At 40.2% G+C, this 24049-nt stretch overlaps 1 protein-coding gene across 1 annotated transcript; it reads right to left on the bottom strand.

The window, feature by feature from the left end:
• Positions 1 to 4266: 4266 nt before the first annotated feature.
• On the bottom strand, positions 4267 to 23679 carry LOC108608049 (serine/threonine-protein phosphatase 6 regulatory ankyrin repeat subunit A). Its single transcript, XM_017999230.1, has 18 exons — positions 23299 to 23679; positions 21944 to 22045; positions 17961 to 18062; positions 16008 to 16124; positions 14871 to 14963; positions 13925 to 14138; positions 13566 to 13861; positions 12741 to 13043; positions 11257 to 12684; positions 10660 to 11196; positions 10382 to 10588; positions 9625 to 10318; positions 9149 to 9235; positions 7632 to 7843; positions 5910 to 6038; positions 5394 to 5502; positions 4919 to 5130; positions 4267 to 4513 (listed from the first exon to the last, which is right to left on the bottom strand). Exons 1-18 carry the CDS (start codon positions 23677 to 23679, stop codon positions 4448 to 4450), a joined length of 5289 nt encoding a protein of 1762 aa, XP_017854719.1. The 3' UTR covers positions 4267 to 4447.
• Between the last annotated feature and the right edge of the window lie 370 nt (positions 23680 to 24049).

Raw genomic sequence — 24049 nt, 5'->3', positions numbered from 1 at the left:
GTCTACTGCAGAAGCTGTGAAAGTTTTTGGCTTAGAGAAAGAAAGAAAGAAAGAAAGAGTAGCTAAATTTGCTAGAAAATTGAATGTGCTGCCTGCCAACTTAATAAAGTTTTTGGTCGGCTGACCAGCCAAACACGTAGGCGGCCATACGAAATGCCAATGTGTAATCTTTTTTTATGAATTTATTTGGTGAGCAGCAGCAGCAACGCAACATTTTGCTTCTTCTACTGCGAAATTGTAATTGCTTTGGCTTTGGCTTTGGTGGGAAAATTTGTTGTACGCGCCCAGGCTCTCTATCTATTGTCTAATTGAAATTCCCAGGCTGATGATGTTTTGGGTATAGAGAGTATTGGGTTGGGTCTAATGGCGATCCCAGCTGGCACATTTAGTCACTGCAAATCTCCAGCGCTGCTGCGTAGCCAATTTAAGCCAAATCGCACGACAGCACGCACAAGCACGCATGAGGCTTCAATGTAAGCCAACGGGTTGGGTTGGGTGGGTAGTTGGGTCCATCAGGATAAAAGCTGCAGAGCAGTTGCAACATCAACAGCCATTTTACCAGATTTTAATTGTTCAGCGTCCAGCATGCAGTGCATACAACGCTGCTGCTGCTGCTGCTTCTTCTACTCCCGCCCCTTTCTCTCTCTCTCGGCCACTTTTATCAGTTATACACATTACGCAATTGTTCTCATGTGACTCTCTCGCTTGGCTTTGGCTCCATTGCAATTTTTAATGCTGCTAACGAAATTTAATTGGCCTCTAAATGATTTTAATGGTGCCACTGATGTTGGCCATAAGTTACAGCCAACAGCAGCAGCAGCTAACTGAAATTGCAAGCAATTGTTGCACCATGTTGATTGTAAATTGCAGATTTGTTACGCTTACTTGCAATTGGCTTAAAACAAAAATAAAAGGGCTAAAGTCACGTGCTCAGCAAAATGATTGAGGGCTGGACTTACATTTTAATTAAATAAATTTTATAAATATTGACAGCAAATAGAAACAAATTCAAACAAACAAAAATATTTAATACATTTTTAGTTTTAAGTTTGAGCTGCCACATTAAAAATTATTCACTTAGTTCACTCTTTAGTTTATATTTAGCGCAACTTTCTCCCATTGGGTGTTCCCTTAATTGCTGTTAAATGGCTATAACACTTGCTCTGTTGGCCAACTGTGTATATTGTGGGCTTTCCGCTTTCATTTCAACGTCTGTCATTCGTTATCATTTTGCCGCTCGCTCAGTCAACATTAAAATCAAATGAGCCATGCCAAAAAGACAGCAAATGAATTTAGCAACAACAACAACAACAGTTGCGCTTTATTTGCAAATTAATAACCTTTCACCCGAGCTTTAATTTAAATGCCCAACGACTTGTCCGTCTAACCATGACGAGCTCTCTTAACCTGGCCCCGAGTCTTTGGGGGGGCTCAACCACAACCTTCGTCAACTTTTTTTTTGTACGCTGCCTGACATTTCAAATTTCGCAAATGTCAAAAATCTCACTACGCTTCGTTGTTGCCTCATTTGTCTTATAAGCCAAAAAAAAAGAAAACAAAGAAGACTCTGCCGCACTTTTTAACACTTTTCACTTAGCCAGTTGCCCTCGCTACAAAACTGTGACTATGACGGTAACTGTGACTCTGATGTGTGGCCAGCGGCGTTAAGACATAAGACATAAGTCTTGCTGATGACCCAAGCGACCGAGCGAGGCACAGGCACAGGAGTTGGCTTGATGGCTTGGTTGGACTCTTGGCGTTGCTAAATAATTTCACAGTCTATCAATTAACATGGTCGGCACGTCAGCAGGATCAGCGCTGCGCTGCAAGCTCTCTAGGCTACTGTGGTAAGAGCTGAGCAAAGCTTAGAATTAAATATTTAGAAAATATTTGAGTAGTAACTTCACTAAGCGCTTTAGTTATTATTTCTTATACAAAAATAGAAGTTACACTTAAAGCCTTAACTTAAAATTAAACAAGTGTAATTGTTACTTAAGCTGCCTTATCAAAATTAGAACTTTAGCTAAATTTTGAACAGCTTTAATTATTTGTTAAATTTTAAATGTAGCAGCAACCACTGTAAACAATTTGGTCGACTCCCCTTCCCATTTGTTGCCTGCGCAGTTTTAGCAGCAACTAGCGCAAAGTTATAAGAGGCGACTAAAGCAGTTGTTGTTGTTTTATTTTTTTGTAGACAGGCTCTTATGACCTTAGGGGCTGGGCAAAAGGTGGTCTCGCTGATTGTTTACGTCTGCGCTACTCATAAAATTTCAATTAATCTGCGTGTCACTGACGGAATAACAAAGGCAACATTGCTAAATGCTTAGCTATGCGTATATACGACAAAACTTGAGTGTGTTCGTTGGTTTTTTCGATTATTAATAACGCGTCAAGAGACTGAAATATCAGATTATAATCTTTGTGACTGTTGTGTGTGCATGTGAATCGAATCTTTAGCTTGCAGGCAGAGCAGACAGGAAGACAACTACGAGCAGCAAATTAATCTTCTTCAAATTAGCATCTTGATTAGCCAATGAAATGTGTAAGCCATACCCCAAAGCCAAAGCCTCAATGCCAGCTCAGAGTGAACTAAATCAGTGAAGACTCTCGCGCTCTCGCTCTCTCTCTTACTCTTTTTTGCTGCTCGATCATTGATCATTTTATTTTCACATATTTTATTTGTTCGTATTGTAGACGCTCGTCTTGGTGCCGTGTTGATGTGATTACAATAATTAATCTTGCTTGAGATTATTGTTGCTCTCCCTCTCTCTTTTGATTTCATTTCGACTGTGAGATGCGCCCAAGTCAAAGTCTCAGCCAAGAGCAACTGTTGGCGATCGTCTGCTGATCGTTGCTGCTGCTGCTGCTGCTGCTGCTTGAGGCGCCTGGCGTCAAATTAAGTGTTTGTGTCGCTTGCCATTAATCAAAACATATCACAAGTTTCGATATGAAAAAGTGTTTCAAGCTACAACGTTAACTACAACTTGTTGCCATGTCGTGTTCATGTTTAGTTCATCTTATTTTTACTGATCTCTGTAAATGTCACCTGCTGTGCCAAGCACCACACATTCGATGTTGCTGCCCGCTTCCTGTCCCAGTCTCTGCTGCTGCTGCTGTTTTGATGAATGATAGATAGACAGTCACCCAGTCAGACAGACACACACTCTCTCTATAGTTTATCTATTGCATTTGAATTTATTTGCAGTTAACATGCACACACTACAAAATTTCTATGCAGTAGCCAAGCCAGGCGTTGCCTTTTTTTTTATTATTTTTTTTGGTTGTGCATTAATCATTTTCAACCGGTTTGCTATTTAAGCATTTTAATTCAATCAACTCTAAAACCAAAATTTATGAACTTGCCACACAAACTTGTTGTTTTACTTATCGCTCATGTGGCTTGCAACAAGCGTTGCAACAACAATGTCAACAGTCAGCAATCAAGTGACAGCAGCAAAGCCAATTATGTATAATAAAATACAACAACAATGGCAATGGCAACCGGGCAAGTGGCAACAAATTTCAACCAGTTTTATAAACAGTTTGCAATTTTCAACACTTTGCAACCAAAAGTGTGACACCTGCAATTGTTGTAGCTGCTGCTGCTGCTGTTGCAGTTGCATTTAAATCCAAATTAAAATTCACTTGCTCAGCTCAACACCTTGGTCAATTTTAGCTGCTTGTGTGTGTGAGTTGTGGTTAAACAAAAGTGAAGCTTGGCCAAAATGCAATAAAAAAAACCTAAAAACTAAGACGTTGATTTGTATAAGATTTAAATTGAAAATTAATTAAAAATTATACTCTGCGTGTTGAATTGAATTTCCCTTAATTTTAAATAAACAAAGTATAAATTTTAATATTTTTATAAATATTTCAAACCAATTATTTCATATGCTAAAGCCAGCTAGCGCCAATCGCAGGCATAACGACAACACAGCGCCATCTAGCGCTTTTACAAGGCAGCATAAGCTTAGCTAAGACAAGCACCCAATAGAGCGAGTTAAAAGAGTGTTTAGTATTTGCTTGCTATGTGACAGAGACAACGCTATAAAGCGACACTGCAAGAAATTTTAACACATATACCAATTAAATAATTTCATTGCATTTTTTCAAATATATCTATTTATTTACACATAAGTACATATAACAAATTTTAAGGGCTTTCTTTTGTTTTTTTTTTGTATACAAAAAGTTATCAATAGTTAATAAAACTAGTTATGAGAATTAATTAAATTACAAATTTCATTAAAAAAATCGACACACACATCAAAAGCTTAACAAATTTTAGTTATTTTCTTTAGGTTTTTGTCTGCGTGAAGATTTCGTTCAAAGACTTAATTAGGCGTATCAAATAATGTTAGAATATTTTACTTAATTGCAAATATTAGCTTAATTATAAAATGTTAAAATGCTAAGAAGTTCGGCAATAGGCAAAGTCCAAGAGGACCTAAATGTTCAATTTCATTATCAATTTCTTTTTCAATTTGGAAAACATTTTGTATTTGTTGTTGCGCTGTTATAAAAAATAAATAAAAATAAAATAAAATAAAAAGGCTTCAAAACAATTTCCATATTCTAGCTAAATTAGTTAATCTAGAGTGTGGGCTTAGTTTAGTGTTAAGATGAGTGCGCAGCTTAGTATAGAGACTTAGAATTAGAGACTAGAGACATAGACAGTCGAGATGAAAGAGGAAGTAGTAGTAGTTATAAGTAGAAGAGAAGTTGAGGATAGGGTTAAGTAGCAGAGAAGTAGAGTAGAAGGATGAGCTTTGAAGAGCTTAGACCTGCAATCGAAAGTCGTTTAGTTAAAGCGATTAATCGAATAAAGCACTCAATAATTAATTAATGAATAAAGTTAGTTAATCTATTTAGCAGCTGGTTTGTCTGCAATAGCAGCAACGGCCCTCGATTTTCTGACCTGTGCTGGAGCCTGTGCTGTACCCTCCGCCGAAGCGCTCTCTGCATCCGAATCCTTCAAAGAAAGCGCCTCCTCATCGCCCATCAGCGCGCGATATTTCTTGGCAATCGCCTCCCAGTCGGCAACGTTCTCAATGCGATTCTGATTGGCAGCCGAGAAGCTAGCCTGGGAGCCCAGCGGCGATAAATGCACCTGGGACAAGGCCACAGAGTCTGACGAGAGTAAAAATAAATAGTTAGCAGTGTGTAAAAAGTGAGTGGGCAGCTTGTAGTTGGAGTTGGTGAAAGAAATTTTGAGCTAGAGCAGGCCAATTGTTTAAAAGAAAGATTACAAGAGAGTTAGATATAGTAAGATATAGAAGTAGTAGATGTGGCTGCATTTGCTACAAAAGTTCTGCACGCTGTTAACCAACCTGTAGCTTCGGGGGGGTCAAGGGGTCACAGAGGCAGCTTTGGAAGATACATACATTGCTCACCTTTCTTGATCTTCGATAACCATTTGGCGCCCGCTTTGGTGCGTGGACTGGCCTGACGTATGCCCATCATCTGTACCAGACTTGGGCGCTTCTTTTTCTTCATGCGTGCCTGTTGTTGTTGTTGTTGTTTGTTGTTGTTTTAGTGTGTGTTGGATAGCATTAGGTGTAGTTAGTTTATTTGCAATTAGCATTCGGGACATGAGACAAAAGACACAACAAATAGCAATTATCATCAACATATAAAGCAGAATAAATTGAGTGCAATAATAAATTCAATCGAACGACTGAGCTTATTCATTGGCATTGACTTGTGTGCGCGCAGACGTGCAAATAGTTTAAACTTTAGTGCAAACTTTAGCAAACAGACACTTAAAGCTTTAGACAATTCTTAAAACAAAAAATTGTTGTTGCCAAATTGCTTTAAATGGTTTGCGAAGCGAAGGTCAGCAACTCTAGACGAGCGAGTTCTGATTTTGTTCTGTATATAATTCTTCTGCTTTGTTTTCTTGTTTTTACCTTGACCTTCTCGACGATCCATATAAACCAGGTGGTAACTAAATTAAGCGGCGATGGCGCTGTTGTAGTGCGATGCATGTTGCGTATAAGCTTGGATAAGCCAAATTTCCATTCGATGTCAGATTGGGCCTAGTATTTCATAGGTTTTATGCATAGTTTGGATGGCATGATTATGTTTGATGTAATGAGAATAGAAACGAGAACACACAGAGTTACACAAATGATGTTAAGATGAGCAAAAGCTGTTACAATTTAAAATTAACTTAAGCGCGGCGAAATAAACTCTTTATAATCGAAATACACAAATATTGGGCGTAAATTTAGCAGCAGAATTTCTTACGTTCCACCTTTTCAAAGAAATTCGATTACAAAATTTAACGCATTTATTGGTTTATTTCTATAGACTTGGGACACACACATAAAAAACATGCAGCATTTAAAAAAATTTAGTTATAAAGCATGCATTTGTCAACACTGGCGAGCGGCATTGCTCAACACTAGACACACTACACAAAAGCTACGCGTTTTCAATTTGCCACTAAGACTAAAGCTAAAGACACAAACACAGACAGCGAACAGTTTAATTTGTTTTTCAACTACACTAAAAGCTGAGTGTCAACTAGAGTCGAATTTGTTAGCTACGCTTTGGTATCTGTCAGATACAGCTCGTTGTAGTAAACTGTATCTGACAGATGTCTAAATTTTTTTGTTTTGAAAAAACCTGGAAGTTGCAAGTCTGGGCAGAGGATGGATCTACAAAATATATGCCATTGAATTAAAAAGAAATATTAATATTAAAATAAGCAACTTGAGATCTGCTAAGTTTGGATTAAATATTTTCTGAGCGGACAATTCAATTTCTGTTGGATTATTCCTGCTATGCTCCTTTCACTAACTTGTTCGCTTCTAAAACTTAAAACTAATTTAATGTGGGTTAGCTGAAAGAAACTTGAAAATTAATGAATAAATATTTATAATAGTAATTATATAGTAAACATACATAACTTATTTAAGTTGATTATATATATTGAGTAGTTAAGTTATAAATTGCTTTAGTTTTCAATAAGTTAGAAGCGCCATTTGCAAAAATATACTACCTGAATTCTTTGATAGGTGTCTGACATCATAGCAATCAGCAGGTTAATGAGTACAACCACCGATACCAGCATGTATATGCCAAAGACAATTTTGAATAGATACTCAACCCAGTACGGTTGAGTGGGCGTGGCTAAATTTTTGATTTTGTCAACTTGCGTTTGCTCCGTCTGCGTCTGGCCGAACACGGCAAAGAACAATAACTCGAACGAGGTAATCGGATGCATGCGCACTGTGTCGTTTGTTTCCGGGACACAAACACAACGACGACCAACCACCCCCAATAATAAATGCGGACATAGGAGTATTTGATTTGAAAAATAAAAAGATAACGGACGCCCATTTGTTTTGGTCATTTAATGGGGTTGGGCCCATTCACAATTGGCGAGAATCGATCGACCAACCCCAAATAAAAGCAACGGTACAAATACAACCGTACACCAATAAAGAATCGAATTAATAAATTCGGGGTTGTCGTCAGTTACAAAAATTAAAAGCGTAAGTTTAAGTTATAGATATATAGATATAGATATGTTTATAATGCAGTTTTGTTTTTTGTAGTGGGAAGAAAAAGAGAAAGAGAAAAAAGATGGGGGGATAAGGATTAGCGTTTTGTTAAATACAAACCTGTATGCGTTGATAAGTATCCGACATCATGGCAATTAGCAGGTTAATCAGTACAACCACAGACACTAACAAATATATGCCAAAGACAAATTTGAAGAGGACCTCGGTCCACTCGGGACGCAGATGTCGCATGGGATTGATGTCCAACGTGGTTGTTTGTCCAAAAACAGCGAAGAACAGACGCTCAAAGGCCAGAAATGGTGTCATGGGTCCTAACAGCCAAAACCAGTTCAATATATGTGATATATATATCACATATGAATATATATCACATTTTGATCGTTATAAAAGACACACGCATTAGAACTCAATACGCGCTCACGCATTTCAAGCCAAGTTGTGGTGAATTTGCAATTGCTTAATTGTTTGATTGATTGATTGCTTGATTGTTTGCTTCTTAAATTATTATTATGGGCACGTGAGTGCAGAAACTTTGTTTGTTTGTTTGATTAGTTAAGTGGCTTGTGTTAAAAGCAAACAACACTTCAGGCAAAAACAACTTGGCTATTTACATACGAAAACCGATTAAATATCGATACGATCTTTTGTCAGATTTTCTTCATATGCGCCATAGAGTGCAGAAATTTTCGTGCCAAGCAGCAGCGGCTGAAGCTTCAAGCCCCTGGTTAAGACCAGGCGATCATAAATATATATATGGCATATAATTAATTATTTTTATATATTTTGTGGCTGGCTGGCATCTTTGCAAAACATCAACATGCAGAGTTTATTATATTTATTACTTAGTTTGTATATGCGGCGCACGACAAATAAAAATTGATCAAGTGTTGTAAAGTAAACTAAAATGTAATGGAAAAACAATAAACTCAACACTTTTCTTAACAAATCTGACTGCATTTAATAAAGTATTTTAAAATGAAAAAAGATATTCTTGAACAATTTCCTAACCTTATGTACAAGGCTTTTAACATTTTTAAAAATAAAATAAGTGCTTGTGGGTTAATCAAATTTCTAAATTTTTAATATTTTCTTCTACTTTGAATTTTATTTCATTGAATTTAAGTTAATAAATTATTTGCACAAAAATATGAAAATAATATGTACATGCTTAACAAATTATTAAATAACATTAAATATTGTTGTGTTAATAATAATGTAGATTATGATACCTATGCTTTAACATTGAATCCACAACATCAAGGATGCACAAAACATAGAACATTATCCGCTGACCAACAAAACATGCCTCGAAACGAAAGGAACTTAACAAAGAACAAGGCTAACATTTACATTTATGAGTAGTGGGGGGTTTGCTTTTTCCATAGAACTGGAAAATATATATTTGTATAGGATAAAAAAAATTAAATTGTTACACACAACATTGAAGGCAAGGAACGAACGGTCGGTGCCCCCAAGCGATATATATATAACATATACATTATATATAGGGACCCGACCTGCAATTTAATTAAACATTTGATTATGAGAGAGCCCGAAAGTGATAGGCCCATGCAATAAAGGCGAGAGAGAGAGAGTTAAGCGGAGAAGAAACTTACGATCATCTTTGTGCTTGCGTCGGAATTCGCTGAAGCGACTATCGACATAATTCTCCGGAGGCGGAGGTCGCGGAGTGGGCATATCATCTGAGCAATATATAGAGACAATTTGATTAGTATGGTCAGGGAACTTGGGGGGAGACAGGGTGGGGGTGGGGGTATTGACAAAGAGTTATGAATGGTTTATAGTACACATGACGACATCGAAACGGGAAGAGGGGTATACATATTTGTTGTTATTGTTGTTGTTGTAGAGCATGCAATTGTTGTATTTGTATTTGTGGTTGTATTTTTTATATTATTTATAAGTGAACATTGAGCACACAGTTTCATTCAAGGCAGATACAGATACTTATCAAGACACATTGAACTTTGAAAAAGTAAAAGGAAAGTTGCGTAAACATTCCAAAAAAAACTAAAGATCAAATCAAAAAGTTAATTAATTAATTAAAAGCAAAGCAAACGTTCCAACTTACCGTCACTAAAGTAGCCGCGATTGCGATTCTTTTTCTCAAAACTTCTCAAGTCCTCCGGCGTAAAGTTGGCAAACGATTGATTCAATGCCACTATGTGCATGGAAAAGCCAAACACAAAGATGGCCAACACAGCCAGGAAACGAGCCAGATCCTTGAGCAAGTCACCAATAATGATTGCCCAAGGTCCAAACAGATGATGGAATGATAAGAAGTCCAAGATTTGCACGCAGGCAAGCAGAAAGGCCAAGGCGAAGCATTGATTGCGGCAATACACAAGCGTGGGCCAATACTCCTTCGATACAAACAGAAAGGCAACCACATGCACGCCCACACCGGCCATGCCTAGTAACAAGACGAGCACTTTTATCGATCCCAATCCAGATTTGTCCGATGGATTCGTCAGCTCGAACAAAAGTAGGCCGCTCAACCAAATGAGCAAACCTATTTCGTACCAGTAGGGGACCAGGCTAAGACGCAGCACTGGATAGATGGGCGTTATGCCCACAATGCTCAGATGCGTCATGAGGTAAATATGCGAAGTGAGGTAGGACATAAACTTGATAATGGGCACCTTGTTGAACTTGTGACCCATCGGAAATGTGAAGCCAATCCATACGGGTGGACAGACGATAAATGCAACAAGCAGCAACATTATTTTCCACGAAGCCCAGGTTAAGGAGCCGTGCCACAATTCCTGCAGAAAAGAAAATAAGTTAAGAACTGCTTTGGGGATGGTATTCGATAATTTAAAACACACTTGCAAGTATCGTTGAACCACCGTATGCGCAATGACTTCCTTCTGCTCGTTTTCGATTAGGACGTCGAGAAACTCCATATTGCGCTTATCGGTGGCTTGCAGTATCTTGCCAGCCGAATCGGAGCCAGCTGCCAAGGCTAAAAGCTCGGTAGCCATTGCCTCGCAGTGTTTGCCAGCAGCAACTAAATCCTTGGCGCGTTCTTTCTCCTATGAAAAGTAACGAAACGTTTTAAGCGATTCGACAATGCAAGTTGCATAAATTAAAAGGCTCAACTGACCTTCGTGGAGAGATTTATGTATATATTGGATAATTTGGCAGCTGTATCCACTGGCGCTGGCGACACAAGCACAAACTCCTGTATGGGCTTGTTATTGTGATTCTTCGATACGACCATTAGATTGTAAACGAATCGCTTATCCTCCATGAGTCCGTACGTATCGTGCTCCTTGTTCATCAGATAGCGCAGCACCTCATTGTGTCCCTCGGAGGCGGCAAACCAAATGGCCGCACAGCCGTAGTTTGTCTCCGATTTGGGCGATGCGCCCGCTTCGCAGAGCAGCTTGACCACATCCAAGTGGCCGGCTTTGGCAGCACAATGCAGTGGCGTCCAACCGTTGCGATCGGTTGCATTTATCTCCGCGCCCTGACCGAGCAGAATCTCCACCATCTGGAAATGGCCATGCATGGCCGCAATATGCAGACCGGTGCGACCATTGCGATCTGTTGATTGAAGGAGTTCCGCCGATCGACTCAGAAGCAAACCAACCACTGACATGTGTCCACCGAAGCAAGCCAAATGGAGCGGATTGTAGCCCTAAGAAAACCAATGAAAATATGAGCATGCGAATGAACTGAATTTGTAGCGGCAACTTACGTTCTCCACAGTAGCTGCATCGACTTGAACGCCCGCCGAGTTGAGCAGCAGTCGCACCACATTCTCATTGCCCGAAAAGGCTGCCAAATGCAGTGGCGTCATGCCCGACTCTGTGCCCAATTCACCGAATAGAGTCTGACCCGTGGGTGTTTCCGATTTCACCGTTGCCGGCACGCTGGTCAGCAGCTCACGAACCGTATCCGCCTGGCCATAGTAGGCGGCCACATGTAGCGGAGTGAGTCCCAGCTTCTTGCTATTGATGCGCAGGGAATTAGTGCTCTTGAGCACATCCAGCACCTGTCCATGTCCATTCTGGGCAGCCAAATGCACAGCCGTAAATCCCGCCTTGTTCTCATCCGTGCAGCTGGCGCCGGCACGCACTAGAGCCTTTACCACATCCGCATGCCCGCCCTCGGCGGCCAATTGCAGCGGCGTGGCATCGGTCAACTTGTTTCTAGCCGAGATCACGCCAGAGCGATCGAATTTCATAAGCTCCTCAATCACCTTCACGGAGCCCTGCATGGCGGCAATATGAGCGCAGGTGTTGCCATCCTTGCTGGTTGCATTCACCAGCGACGGATGCTGCTGCAGAAATAGTTTGGCCACTTCCGAGTAATTGTTCTGGGCGGCAACGTGTATGGGCTTCTGTCCCAAATCATCGGTTGCATCAATGTTCGCGCCCAGCTCCAGCAGCAGCTGGCAAACCTCCATCTGTCCACTGGCCGCAGCCAAATGCAGCGGCGTCTGTTTGCGCAGCGTCAGAATATCGATGACTGCATTGTGATCTTTGATCAGGAACTTGACCAAATGCGTAAATCCATTCATGGCAGCCAAATGCAGTGCAGTGCGTCCCACGCGCGACTTGGAATTGATAAAAGCTTTGTTGGTTAGCAGCGCATCGCACACATGCAAATATCCTCGCTCCGCCGCCAAATGCAATGCCGAACGTCCTTCCGTATCGAAGACATCGACTCTGGCATGATTCGCTAAAAGATTATTGACCAGCTCCATATGCCCACGATGGCAGGCAATCAACAACGGCGTCCAGCCCACCGAACTCTGGCGATTCATAGCCTTTTGTATATCCGTGGGATTCATGTGCGAAATCATCTCCATCAGCACATCATTGTTGCCGGCCATGGCGCAAAAGTGAAATGCGGTCTCCAGCGCAGTTTTCGTTTGCAAAGTGACATCCGCTCCATGCTCGAGCAGCATGCGCACAATTTGCTTATCCGATTCGGGTATTTTCACCTCCTCCTTGGTTATTTGGCAAGTGTAGTGCAGCGCTGTGGCGCCCTCATCGTTTACAGAATTGATGTAAGTCGTAACTTTATCCGGTCCGTGCTTCTCCTTAACCGTTTCAATCAAATGACGCACAATCTCCGGATGACAACAGCGACAGGCCATGTGCAAAGGTGTTTCGCCAGTCTGCAATGCAAGTGAGATTAGTCATAGTTCACTGTTGCAGAGTTTGCTGTACTTACATTTGATTTGTAAAGCGGATCGCCGCCATCTTCAAGCAGCTGCATCATGGTGGCCAAATTGCCATGACTTGCTGCCACATGCACTGGCGTCAAGCAATCGTCTGTAGTTAGATTCGGACTTGCTCCCGACTTAAGCAGCATCAAAGCGCAACGATCGCCGTCCTTGACACGTGCTGCAATATGCAGCGGCGTCTCGCGTAACTTGCCACCACGCACATGCACATCGGCGCCAAAGCCCAGCAGCGTCTCGACTACAGCTGGCTTGGCTGACTCCACAGCTATATGCAGAGCTGTGTAGTTGTCCTGACAATATAAAAAACAGAGTGTGAATGCAAAGTGAGTAGAGCAGTAGCTGTTAGGCGATAATTTGGCAACAAATCTGTTTTCATTTAAAATTTTAAGCTAATTAGACAAGCGTATTGAGAATCTTACTAGAGCAGATTGTCACTGCAAACAGGCAATTGCCATTAATATATGAAAAAGAAGAAGAGCTTAAAAGAAATTCTATAAGCAATACACATGAGTCAAAGAAAATTTCAAATATAGAGCTAAGCAAATTATTTACTATAGAAAAATATATTTAACAGTGACTAAGTCTCAAATATAAATTCTTAAGCGAACTATTTGCTACAAAAAAAGTTCTGTTAGCACTTTTAGTAACTGAATTGTTTGATCTAAGATAAAAATGTTTGATATGATAAAATAGACTTGGATGCTTGATAGAATTCTAAGCTTAATACAAGTCTATCAAGATATTTGAGCTAGAGTTGACATTAGTTGTAGTAATCTGTACTGACTTTTCCCCCTTTTTTTTCCTCAACTTACATTGGTGGTAACATCAACCTTCTCGCCCTTTTGTAGCAGTGTATTGATAATGCCCGTATGCCCATAGGCAGCAGCTGTGTGAATGCTGCGTGCTCCATCCTTGTTGGGCATATGCAGATAGACACCCTTCTTGAAGAGCATAGTGGCGCACTCAGCATGGCCATTGAGTGATGCAATGTGCATCAGTGTGCTGCCATCCTTGGTGCGCTCAAAGATGCTCGCCTTGAATTTGTCCGCCAGAATTTCGATGACATGTGCGTGTCCATTCTCCGCAGCCAAGTGCATGGGTGTGCGATCTGACAAAGGGGTGTAGCTTATAGTTTCATTTGCATATGAGTTGGTTGCCTTGCTGCACTCACCTTGATTATCCGCAATGGAGGCAGACGCTCGAACGCCATAGAAATACTTGAGTAGCGCCTCGTCGCCTTCGGCGGCGGCTATGTGCAGCGGTGTTTGGCCCTCGCCGTTTTGGGTGTCCACATTGGTGCCGTAATCAACCAAAATGCGCACCATGTCCACGTCTCGCCGTCTGGCGGCCAAATGCAAGGCCGTGTCTCCATTGGCCGTCGTTGCCTGCAACAAAAAAAAAGTCCAAGTGTAGTTAAAGCCAATTTCTGGCTAATGCAAATGAGCTTGGTAACAAGGTTAGCCCCTTGCCCTTACGGTTCAATTAACGCTGCGTTTTTCGCAAACAACATGTTGACCCAGTTACCGTTAGCCGGCTGGCAAATTGCGTGCTGCTTATGTTGGCCAAAGTCAGCGGCAAACTTTAACGTTAACTTTGCATGAAAAACCCTTTTTTGGTTAATTTCATTAGCACGCCACGCACTCGGGGCGCGCGCTCTTGACTCGAGCAACACAAAACAATGCCAAACTTTTGGCGCATGTCGCACTGTTGCATTCAATGCGCTGTTGCGCCACTTCACACACACACACTAGTGCCGTCACTTTTCAGTTGCACATGTGCGTAGCTTGAACATTTGCATACATTTCTGATTTATTTATGACAGTTCAATGGCATAAGTCGCAGTTTTATTTGCATTTATGATTGTTCTGGGCATTTCTTGATTAGCTAGTGCAACTTGTCGTGCAAGTGTTATCAATATATCAAGACTGGAATTTATGGCCTCAAGATGCATGCGACGCATTTCGTCAAAAAAAGCAAAATAAATTTTAATTTATTTCTGTTATAGCGCTGAACAAACTTAGAGAAGTCATAGGGAATTTAATGACTTTAGTATAAGTTTGCATTAAAATTTCAATTTCGCTAATGTATAATTCTCTCTTTCAGTTCTCTCTACTCACCTTTAGTTGGTCCGCCGTTTGTGCTGCCAATAGCTCTCTGCACATGGACTGGTTACCCGACTCCACGGCCAGCAGCAATGGGATTTTGCCACGCTAGTGATAAATAGGTGAGCGTATATTAATGTACTGCATAATTATAATCAACACACATACACACACATACACATACTTGGCATGCATAGAGAGCAACATAAATACCAATTAAGCAAATTCATGCCTCAAGTGTTAACGTTTGCTATTTTTAGCCAAGTTTGCAACTTTATTCGCGCGAACTTTGAACTGGCAAATGCAAAAGCAAAGAGCATGGCATGAAAGCCAAACACACTGCCCCCCAACTCTTCGCTCTCTTGGGGTAGCAACGCTTAGCAAATCAAGTTGTACTTATGGGCAACGTGACCCCCTTTTTTTTTGTCGAGCTTTGTTGTTGGCAACGACATGGCCATAGATAAAAGCCTATATATATATCAGCTTTTATATAAATATAGCTTTGGGTGCGTGTACAACGGCGCGTATACTTTATTTGGCTAATTTTCTTTGACAGCGTATAGAAAGTTGTGCAAGTTGTGAGACTAGCGCTTAATTGATTTAAATCAAAGCCGCGTAGGCTCGGGCGCTGCATTGTCTAGAGTCTAGACTATCAATCGAGTGCCTCATGCCACATGCCACACGCTTCGCTCAGAAATTTATCGACGTCGCGTGCGTTGTGCATATATCGCAGCAAATTTGCACCCAAGCACGTGATGCGACAAATAGTTGCCACATAGTGAGCTCAGCGCTGTCTGAATTTTCGACTCTCTCGGTTGCAAGTTAATCAGACAACAGCTCTGACATTATTTTTGGGGTTTCTGTTTTATTTTTATTCGAATTGAATTGCATTTAGTTGGGGGTATGGGCAGCTTTTGCATATCGATTTTTCACAATTTATGCGCTATAGCTAGCATATAGTTGTTACTATTGTTGTTGTTGTTGTTGTTGTTTGCCTATTGTTGATTTTTATTAAACTTTTGTTTACGTTGGCACCGCCTGGCACAGACTGGAGAGTGTACTTCACATAATAAGCAACTCATAACTTTATGCACACACACACACACATACAGGCACATACAGACAACACTTGTAGCGTCTCGAGATACTTACACCGTCTGCCTTCAAGCGTATGTCCTTGCCAGCAGCAGCTAGCAGCGCTCTAAGGATATTTGTTGCTGTCCCCGTTTGACGACTGGACACCAAGTGTACTGCGGTCTGCGAACGTGACTGCGAATTGTAAATGTTTAACGATTAATAACGCATAGTTAGTGCACATAAATTATCAACTAAAGCACACATACATTTTATTATAAACAATGGGCGCGCACGCACATTCCTTATGCTTCATAAAAAGCAAATAGTTTTAGTATTTAGTATTTCAACACTCTCATTTATTCACTTCAAAATTCCAATTGCAACTGAATGGAAGAGCAAAGCGTACAAACGCTTTATAAGCTCGTTTCGTGTCACTTTGCCGTTCTTTTTATTTTTCTATTTTTTTTTTTGTTACTTTTTCTCATATCACAGATTGACAGCAACAGCGCCTGTATAAACTTTGCTGCCTCCCCTCTCTCTGTCTTTCTAATGCTTTGACAGGCCTACGCTAAATTAACTGTACATGTGTGTGTGTGTGTGTGTTGGTGTGTGTTAGTTTGCATTGGTGTTGGTTTTTACAACTTTTACCACGCACATGAGCGCGGCGGCGGCGGCACCCACTTCAAAAAACTTTTTGGCGCTGTTGCTAAAACAAAAGTTAACATCTGTGTGTATAGCTAACTGTCTCTTTCATTTAACGCGCTCTCTCTGTCGCTCCTACATGCTGATAAACATCAGTAATTTTAGTTGTGAAACGCTCACCTCATCCCCCCACCCCTCACTTAGTTCCCAAATTCATTGCGGCAAAGCTCGCATATTAAAATGTTACAACGAACATAATACGAAGGCGTAACTTAGTTGAGACTCGCATGCAAAGTTAGTAAATATACTATATGCATCCAATATTTATAGTGCAACAGTTTCCAGCTCTTGTGGTAGAAAATTCATGAGAGACAGAGCTGCTTATTTATTTGTTCCTAATATATTGAAATAAAGTCCAAGAAGTAATAGAAAAATATTTTAGCACCAAATCTGTTCTTATGAAGTTTCTTAAAAATATTTCTATGCTTTACATTTCCTAATCAATTTGCTTAGCAAACTTTTCTATTCATTTTGTATTTATTTCTAGCCAAGTTTAATTGAACTAAAGTCCAAGAAGTTTTATTCAAACTGCTTGTAGTAGAAAATTCATTAAAGACTTAATCTGAATCACTTTTATCTATTTATTAGTTCCTAATATATTGAAATTAAGTCCAAGAAGTAATAGAAAAATATTTAGGCACTAAATCTGTTCTTATGAAGATTCTTAAAAATATTTCTATGCTTCAGATTTCTTAATTAATTTGCTTAGGAAGCTTCGCTATTCATTTTCAATGCTGCTGTATTTGTTACTAGTCAAGTTTAATTGAACTAAAGTCCAAGAAGTTTTAATCAAACTGCCTGTAGTAGAAAATCGCAACTCTCTATTTATTATATCCTTATATATTTTATAAGCTTTGAGCTTTAATCAAACTGCTTGTAATAGAAAATTTATTAGAGACTTAATATTTTCTCTTTATATATTTTATAGGCATTAAACTAAACTCCAATAAATTCTGCTTCTAATATATAAATCTAATCATATAAGCATTTTTCTCTATTTATTATTTCTTATGCTTTGCTGTTTATTTTCAACGCTTCCTTGGGGCAGCCGCTTAGCTGGCTAGCCAAGTTTATTTGCTTTTAAATTAGAGCCTTGAGGTGCGCCATTAGCTTCTTAACCTTGTCGCAGCTAATTGGCCCTAAAGTTGCATGCAGCTGCCCCAAGCGCTGACCTTTCAACACAAAATATGCGTCTAATGTGGCTTTAAAAAAAAGCTTTAAAAAATTTATTTGCACTTAATTGCAGTGGCAAAGCTTTGAGCAAAACAAACAGCTTTAAAAAGAAATTGTTGGGGCTTGCTAGGGTTAAGACTAATGCATACTTACACCGCCGGTGGAGAAGGGATCGACGCCACGTTTAGTCAGCAACAATTTGACGACATCCTCACGCGAATACATTGCAGCAATATGCAGCACATTGTAATTATCCTGCAACAGAGCAAAAAAGAGAGAGAAAGAGAGTGAGTTAAAGTTAAAGTCAAAGCATAAGAAATTGAAAGAAAATGCTTCAAGTCAATTGAATCAGTTGGATTGCAAGCTTAAGCTCAAGTGAAAGCGAAGCAGTTCAATGGGTCAAAGTCATTTGCATTGGATTTTCCATGCACTTCATGCCACACTTTGCATGCCACGAGCCATGTGGCAAGTAGCATGTGTGGTGTGGCCTGAGCCACTGAGGTGCGGCTGATTACTCAACATTTGCACAATCTTTTGCATGTGCACTTTCACTTTTGGCCAGTTGGCTTAATGGTCTTGCCACTTGCCACACATGCAAAGCTTGCATCAAACGCTGCTGCTGACCCTGGAGCCAATTTGGTCGCCTTGCTGCAAAGATAACGAGCCACAAAAATGTTGATTGCCTTTTTTGGCGACAACAAACACACACACACACACGCTCATATATTTATTGCAGCCATAACGCAATATGTTACACATACGCCCCATATACCCACTTTACTTAATTTATAACGCTGCCTTAGTTGGTCATTTCTTTTGGCTTTTTATGCCTTGTTTGGGCCGCACGTAGCGGAAGTGACTTGGTTTTCGTTTCTTTTGGGGCTCTAATGTATGCGCTGTTTGTTCTAGTTGAGCAGCGACTCGCTGTAGTGCAGTGTCATGGGTTCTAATAATATACGTAGCTATATTATATACTCAAGAAGTAGAACTGCCTAATTATTGGAAATCTAAGTGTACGGCGAGACCTTAGCGATTTTCAAATGAAGATTAGCTAAAGTGCTGCTCGCTCTACCTGCAATCAAAACAGAACTGAGCCAGCCGATCGTTCGTTCGTTGCAGACTAAGCGAACGCTCTGCACTAAGCAGCAACGCTCGCGATCAGAGCAGCGCTGCTCTCTTGCCCTTTGCTCTCTTGAGCTGATTATAAGCAAAGCTGCTACTATTCTTTAGCTGTTGATCAATGTGTTTGAGGCTATGATAAGGCAGCAAGCGAGGGCCACAGCCAGTTCAGTTCTCTGTGTACTCTTCGAGTATAAGCAAGCAATGAATAAGTTGCCAGCTTAATATTTATAAATCTTTGCATTATAGCAAACGTAATTAATCAATCTGTTAAGCTAGCTACATTGTTGTTGACTGTAATTCTTTTTTCGCTACGTTGATTGCTAATTTAAACAGCTAATTAAAAATAAGCAAAGCTTAAGCAACATTATTAATGAAGCTTATACGAGCGATTCCTGCGGCGTTTGCCCAATTTATTATTCACTTATATGTCTATTAATGCCAATTTATTTCAAGCTGCAGCTTAGTTGGCTCATTTGCATAGCAGCAGGTGTAGGCAAGCTAAAATACAAAAAAAAAAATAAGAAATGGCAGTAACTAGCTACAAAATACACTTGCTTAACATTTTTATAAATAAAGCTGTAGCACAAACATTAACATAGAAATTTATTATACAACAAGAAATAAGAAAATTGATATTATTTTAAAATTTAAGCTCGAAGACATTCAGATTTGTTTCGATTTCACTCTTTAGCAACCTTCAAGCCTTTGTGAAGCATTCAAAGTGTGTAAAAAGTGTAAAGTCGAGGGCTTTGACACATGTCCAGCTGGAAAAGAAGTTGCCCTAGGTGTATCTAACAACAAAAAAACCTTAGAACTTGCAGCTCTAGTAAAACGCTAGACAGATAATATTTCACGCGCCTGCTTTGCATACATTGCGGGCAGCAAATACAAAGTTTTTATACATATAAAATATAGGCATGTGTGTGCGTGTGTGTGTGTGTGTGTGTGTGTTGCTAGTATGAAGGCAAGGCAACGAAGCGAAAGCAAAAACCGGAAACAAAACCAAAACGGAAGCGCAAATTTTCCAGCACATTTTTGCGCCAGCCTTTTGCCAATATGACTAAAGTCAGCAAGGGGTGAATGAGGCAACGAGGGATGGAAAAAGAAGGTGTAGGCGACCCAATTTTAGTTTTGTTTGTTGTGGGAGCGCAACTAAGTATGCTACACATATGTTAGCTTTGAGTTGAAGCATGCAGATGAAGTCATTTACACTCACACACACACATAGCAGGTGTGTGTGTGTGTGCGTACTTGAAAATATGTTTAATTATAAAGTACTTATTACTTGCAAGCTCGAGCTACTAATGCTCTGATGTCAGCGTCTATTTGCATGTAGCGCTTTAGTTACGCGCCTCTTTACACACATTTAATTAATTTGCATTAGTTGAAGCATTTATTGTTGTTGTGTACACGCAACTTTGACAAATCGCACGCCTCAACTTGACGTGACATAATGCGTACGCACAAAGCAGCAGCAGCAACTAAAATTTCACGCTGTCATCGCCTCACTTAGGCTTTCACTTTCGCTTTTGTTGCCTTAAGTGCGCAGTCTATGTGAATTAAAGTTGCATATTAATGTGTCTGCAAAGGTCATTTGCCAAAAACAAAACGCCTGTCAGTCCACCCCACCCCAACCCGCTGGTCACTTTATCTTTTGGGCGTATTTCAAAGTCGTTCAAGCCACTTGATTAATTGACTTTTAAGTTGCAACAACGCCTCTCTTTTTTTTCAGCTGCACATGTCTGTGTGTTTGTGTGTGTGTGTGTGTGCGTTAACGCCCATAACAGCCTCTAAATGTTAATTACACTAGCCTTACTCATTACATCACTTCTCAAGCACAAATGTCGTGTCAAGCGTAAATATTTTGCAGCTCAGATAAGCGCCACAAAATTGTAAAATGCAAAACTAAAAAATGACTGCCAGTAATTTATTTAATTCTCTTTTTAATTCATTAGCGTAGCGTCATTAAATAATAAAAATAATTAGCGCACTGTGACATTTGCAATGAAGAAATTTAATTCAACTCAAGTGTGTGCCACAAGGTGTGGCAAACGCTTTACTACTCTAAAATAATTAACTTCGCAGTATTTCAAAGAAAAATAACGCAAATTAAAAAAAATTGCATGACTTAATTTTCAAAATATTTCAATTTACTGCTTGCCATAAAGTTTTTATTTTTTGCTTTGTTTTACCTTTGACATTTTATGCGCTGGGAAAATTTCTTTGGGAAAATTTGCTTAATTTGTGGGAATTTCTTATGGCACAATTTTTATATTTCGCTTGTTTTCGTAATTGAATTTTCGATTTAGTTTGGGTTTTCGGTTTGGCAACAATTATTTAGTAATTAGGTCAAGGATTTTTATTGCCTGTAGAGAGGCAAATAGAGAAGTATGCGTGGCATTTGCGACTGAAAATGAATTGTGGTCAAGTAATTGTGGCATGCGAACACACATAATGTGCCATGTTCAGTTGCCAATTGCCTGCCACATGAGTGTGGCAGTGAGGCTAACTAAAAATAAACATATAAATTGGTATAAATTGTAAATTAAATGTCTCTCTCAGCGCCTTTGGGGTATGCAATAATAAAACAAACAATCAAAATCAAAGTGAACCCCCCTGAGTCAACGAATTCGCGTGCCTTAAAAGCCGGGCCAATTCATATATTGGCCAAGCGCTGTTTAGTTGACCCACAGCGGCACTTAGCCACCAACTGCTCTCGCCGGTCGCCTTTGATTTGGCTTTGAGTGTCAAAGTATGCGTGTGCAGAAAGTGCGTAACTTGACCTCTCTCTCCCTATCGCCCATTGGGGCTACCCCGGCTTGGGATTTAATTATGCGTCTTTGCTTTTTTTCTTATCGATTTGACACAATTTCAGCAACTTGTTTTGCTTGCTACTTCGTCCAACACCCACACACACACACAGCTGAGTGGAGTAGCTGTGTGGCTCAAGCTGTTATTTAAGCCACTTTAAATGGTATAAGCCAAGCCACTTGATATATGATACTCGAACTCACATTGTTACGTGCACCAACATCGGCACCCAGCTCTATCATGCGATCCATTATGGCCGTTCTATTGTCCTTCGTTGCATACATCAGCGGTGTCATGCCGGTATTCTGAAAATAGTTGAAACATTTGTTAGATTGTTGTGATAAGCGAGAGCTTAAAATTCTTAAAATTGATATTTAAATTAATTTTAGTTTGTTTTTTGAATGAATTTCAATATTATATGAGCAGATATTTTATATAAATTCTGTAAGTGAAGTTCATATTTGCTTTGCTTTAATATTCTTGCCTAATTTGATGCAGTAGTAAAACATTTAAACTTTGAGCCTAAATGGCCATTATGCTTGCAAGTTGTTGGCATACGGTCATCATCATTATAATAAAAATAAGTTTGTATTTGTTATGTTCTTGCTGCTTTTGTTGTTCAAGTCATTTTCACCTCGTTTGCTTTTTTGCGTCATTTTCAATAATTAAAACCAAATCAAGTCCAAATAGCTCTTGTAATAAATAGGCCTTGAGACTTATGAGCACAAGTGTCTAACAGAAATATTGGTTAGAATATGAATAAATAAGCACTAAAGTAAAAATTATAAGTATAAGAAACCAAACAGGCTTAAAATACTAAAATTCTAGCTTTGATTTAAATATTCTGTGATTATAACAACTTGAATTAAATTTAGGAACTAATTCTGCATTAAATTCTACTCTAAAAATTCTGCCTAGCAATTTCTTTTTGTCTGTGACTAAGCTACCCCATTTGAAGCTTGGCTTGCAGGGTATTCATAGACGCTGTCTAACACAAGAAAGTTTTCTATGTTAATGATGCCTTTCGCACAGCAAAAAGAAAATAATTTGCATGGCATTATCACAGTCAACCCTTGCTCCCTCCCATTGCTTAGAGCGTCAGCCCCTTGCATTTCATGTTTCGAGTCTTAGGGTAGCGACTTGAGCCTGTGCAACGTTAATTTTATGTCAACGACTTTGGTTTTGCTTTAGTTTTTGTTTTTTGTCATTTTTATGGTAAATTGAAATCGAAGCGCTTCAATTTCGATGCTTTATGAGTTGAGTTTCTATGCGAGGGTAAACGGGGGCGCGCGCCACAACTTGTGGCAGGACGACGACGACGACGAGGAGCGTGCCATTGCCTTGGCAGCGAACACATTTGGGACGCGCTTTCAAACAACAGACACCAATACAAATGCATTTTATTATGAGCGCGCGCTGTGTCGTTATTTTGGCTGGTAAACAACTAAACAAAAAAAGTGCCTCAAATGCCGACCAAGCCACGTTGATAAGGGCGACGTTGCCCGTTATACTTATTCGAAAATTGATTTTACAAACTGCAGCCAGCAGCAGCACTCACCATATCATGTACGCCGGCCAGCGGAATATGATTGCCATCCTCGCCCACATTGGCCACATACTTCTCCAGCTTCTTGAGCTCCGCCTCGCTGGGCGTCCATTCGCTTTTCATTGCCATGGCGAGCACCTTGTTGGCCGTGTCGCGTATGGAGGCGCCCGCGCTGGGCGGCTTGGGCGCTGGAAAGCCGTCGGCATCCTTTTTGTCGCCATTGCTGGAGCTGTCGTCCTTGGGATCCGACTCCGCTTTGCTGGCAGGCGTTGCGCGCTCGCTGGGCGTGGCCGAATCGTCGGGCGGTCCAGTTAGCGATGAGGGCGTCTTGCGCCCAACGCCAGCGCCACCAGCGCCGCGTCCTGCGCCGCGTCCGCCACGCGGCTGTGACATGTTGCTGCTTTAAACTTAACTTGGCTAGCAGCAGCAGCTGCTGTTGTTGGCCATTATATAAACACAGTTTGTTTTACAGTCTAGAGTTCTGCTCACTTTTGTGTGTATTATAATTTATTTAAATTAGTTTCTGCTGCAGTTTTTGGCATTTTTTGTTTTGTTGTTTATTGATTTGCGTTGTTGCACTCGTTTTGGCCACCAATATTTGTTACCAACAATTTGCATTTTCATTGGCAACACACACACACTTAACACTCAACTTGTAAGTCAGAGAACAACAAACGTTTGGCTTTCTTTGCGCTCCACTTTTCGTATGTTTCCTGTCTGCCTGCAGCACCAGCAACAACAACAACAATTGGAATAACAACGA

This window comes from Drosophila busckii, chromosome 2L (assembly GCF_011750605.1).
Source record: "Drosophila busckii strain San Diego stock center, stock number 13000-0081.31 chromosome 2L, ASM1175060v1, whole genome shotgun sequence".
Taxonomy (NCBI): Eukaryota; Metazoa; Arthropoda; class Insecta; order Diptera; family Drosophilidae; genus Drosophila; species Drosophila busckii.
The sequence above is the reverse complement of the archived record's forward strand: the minus strand, read 5'-3'. Positions and strand labels throughout refer to the sequence as shown.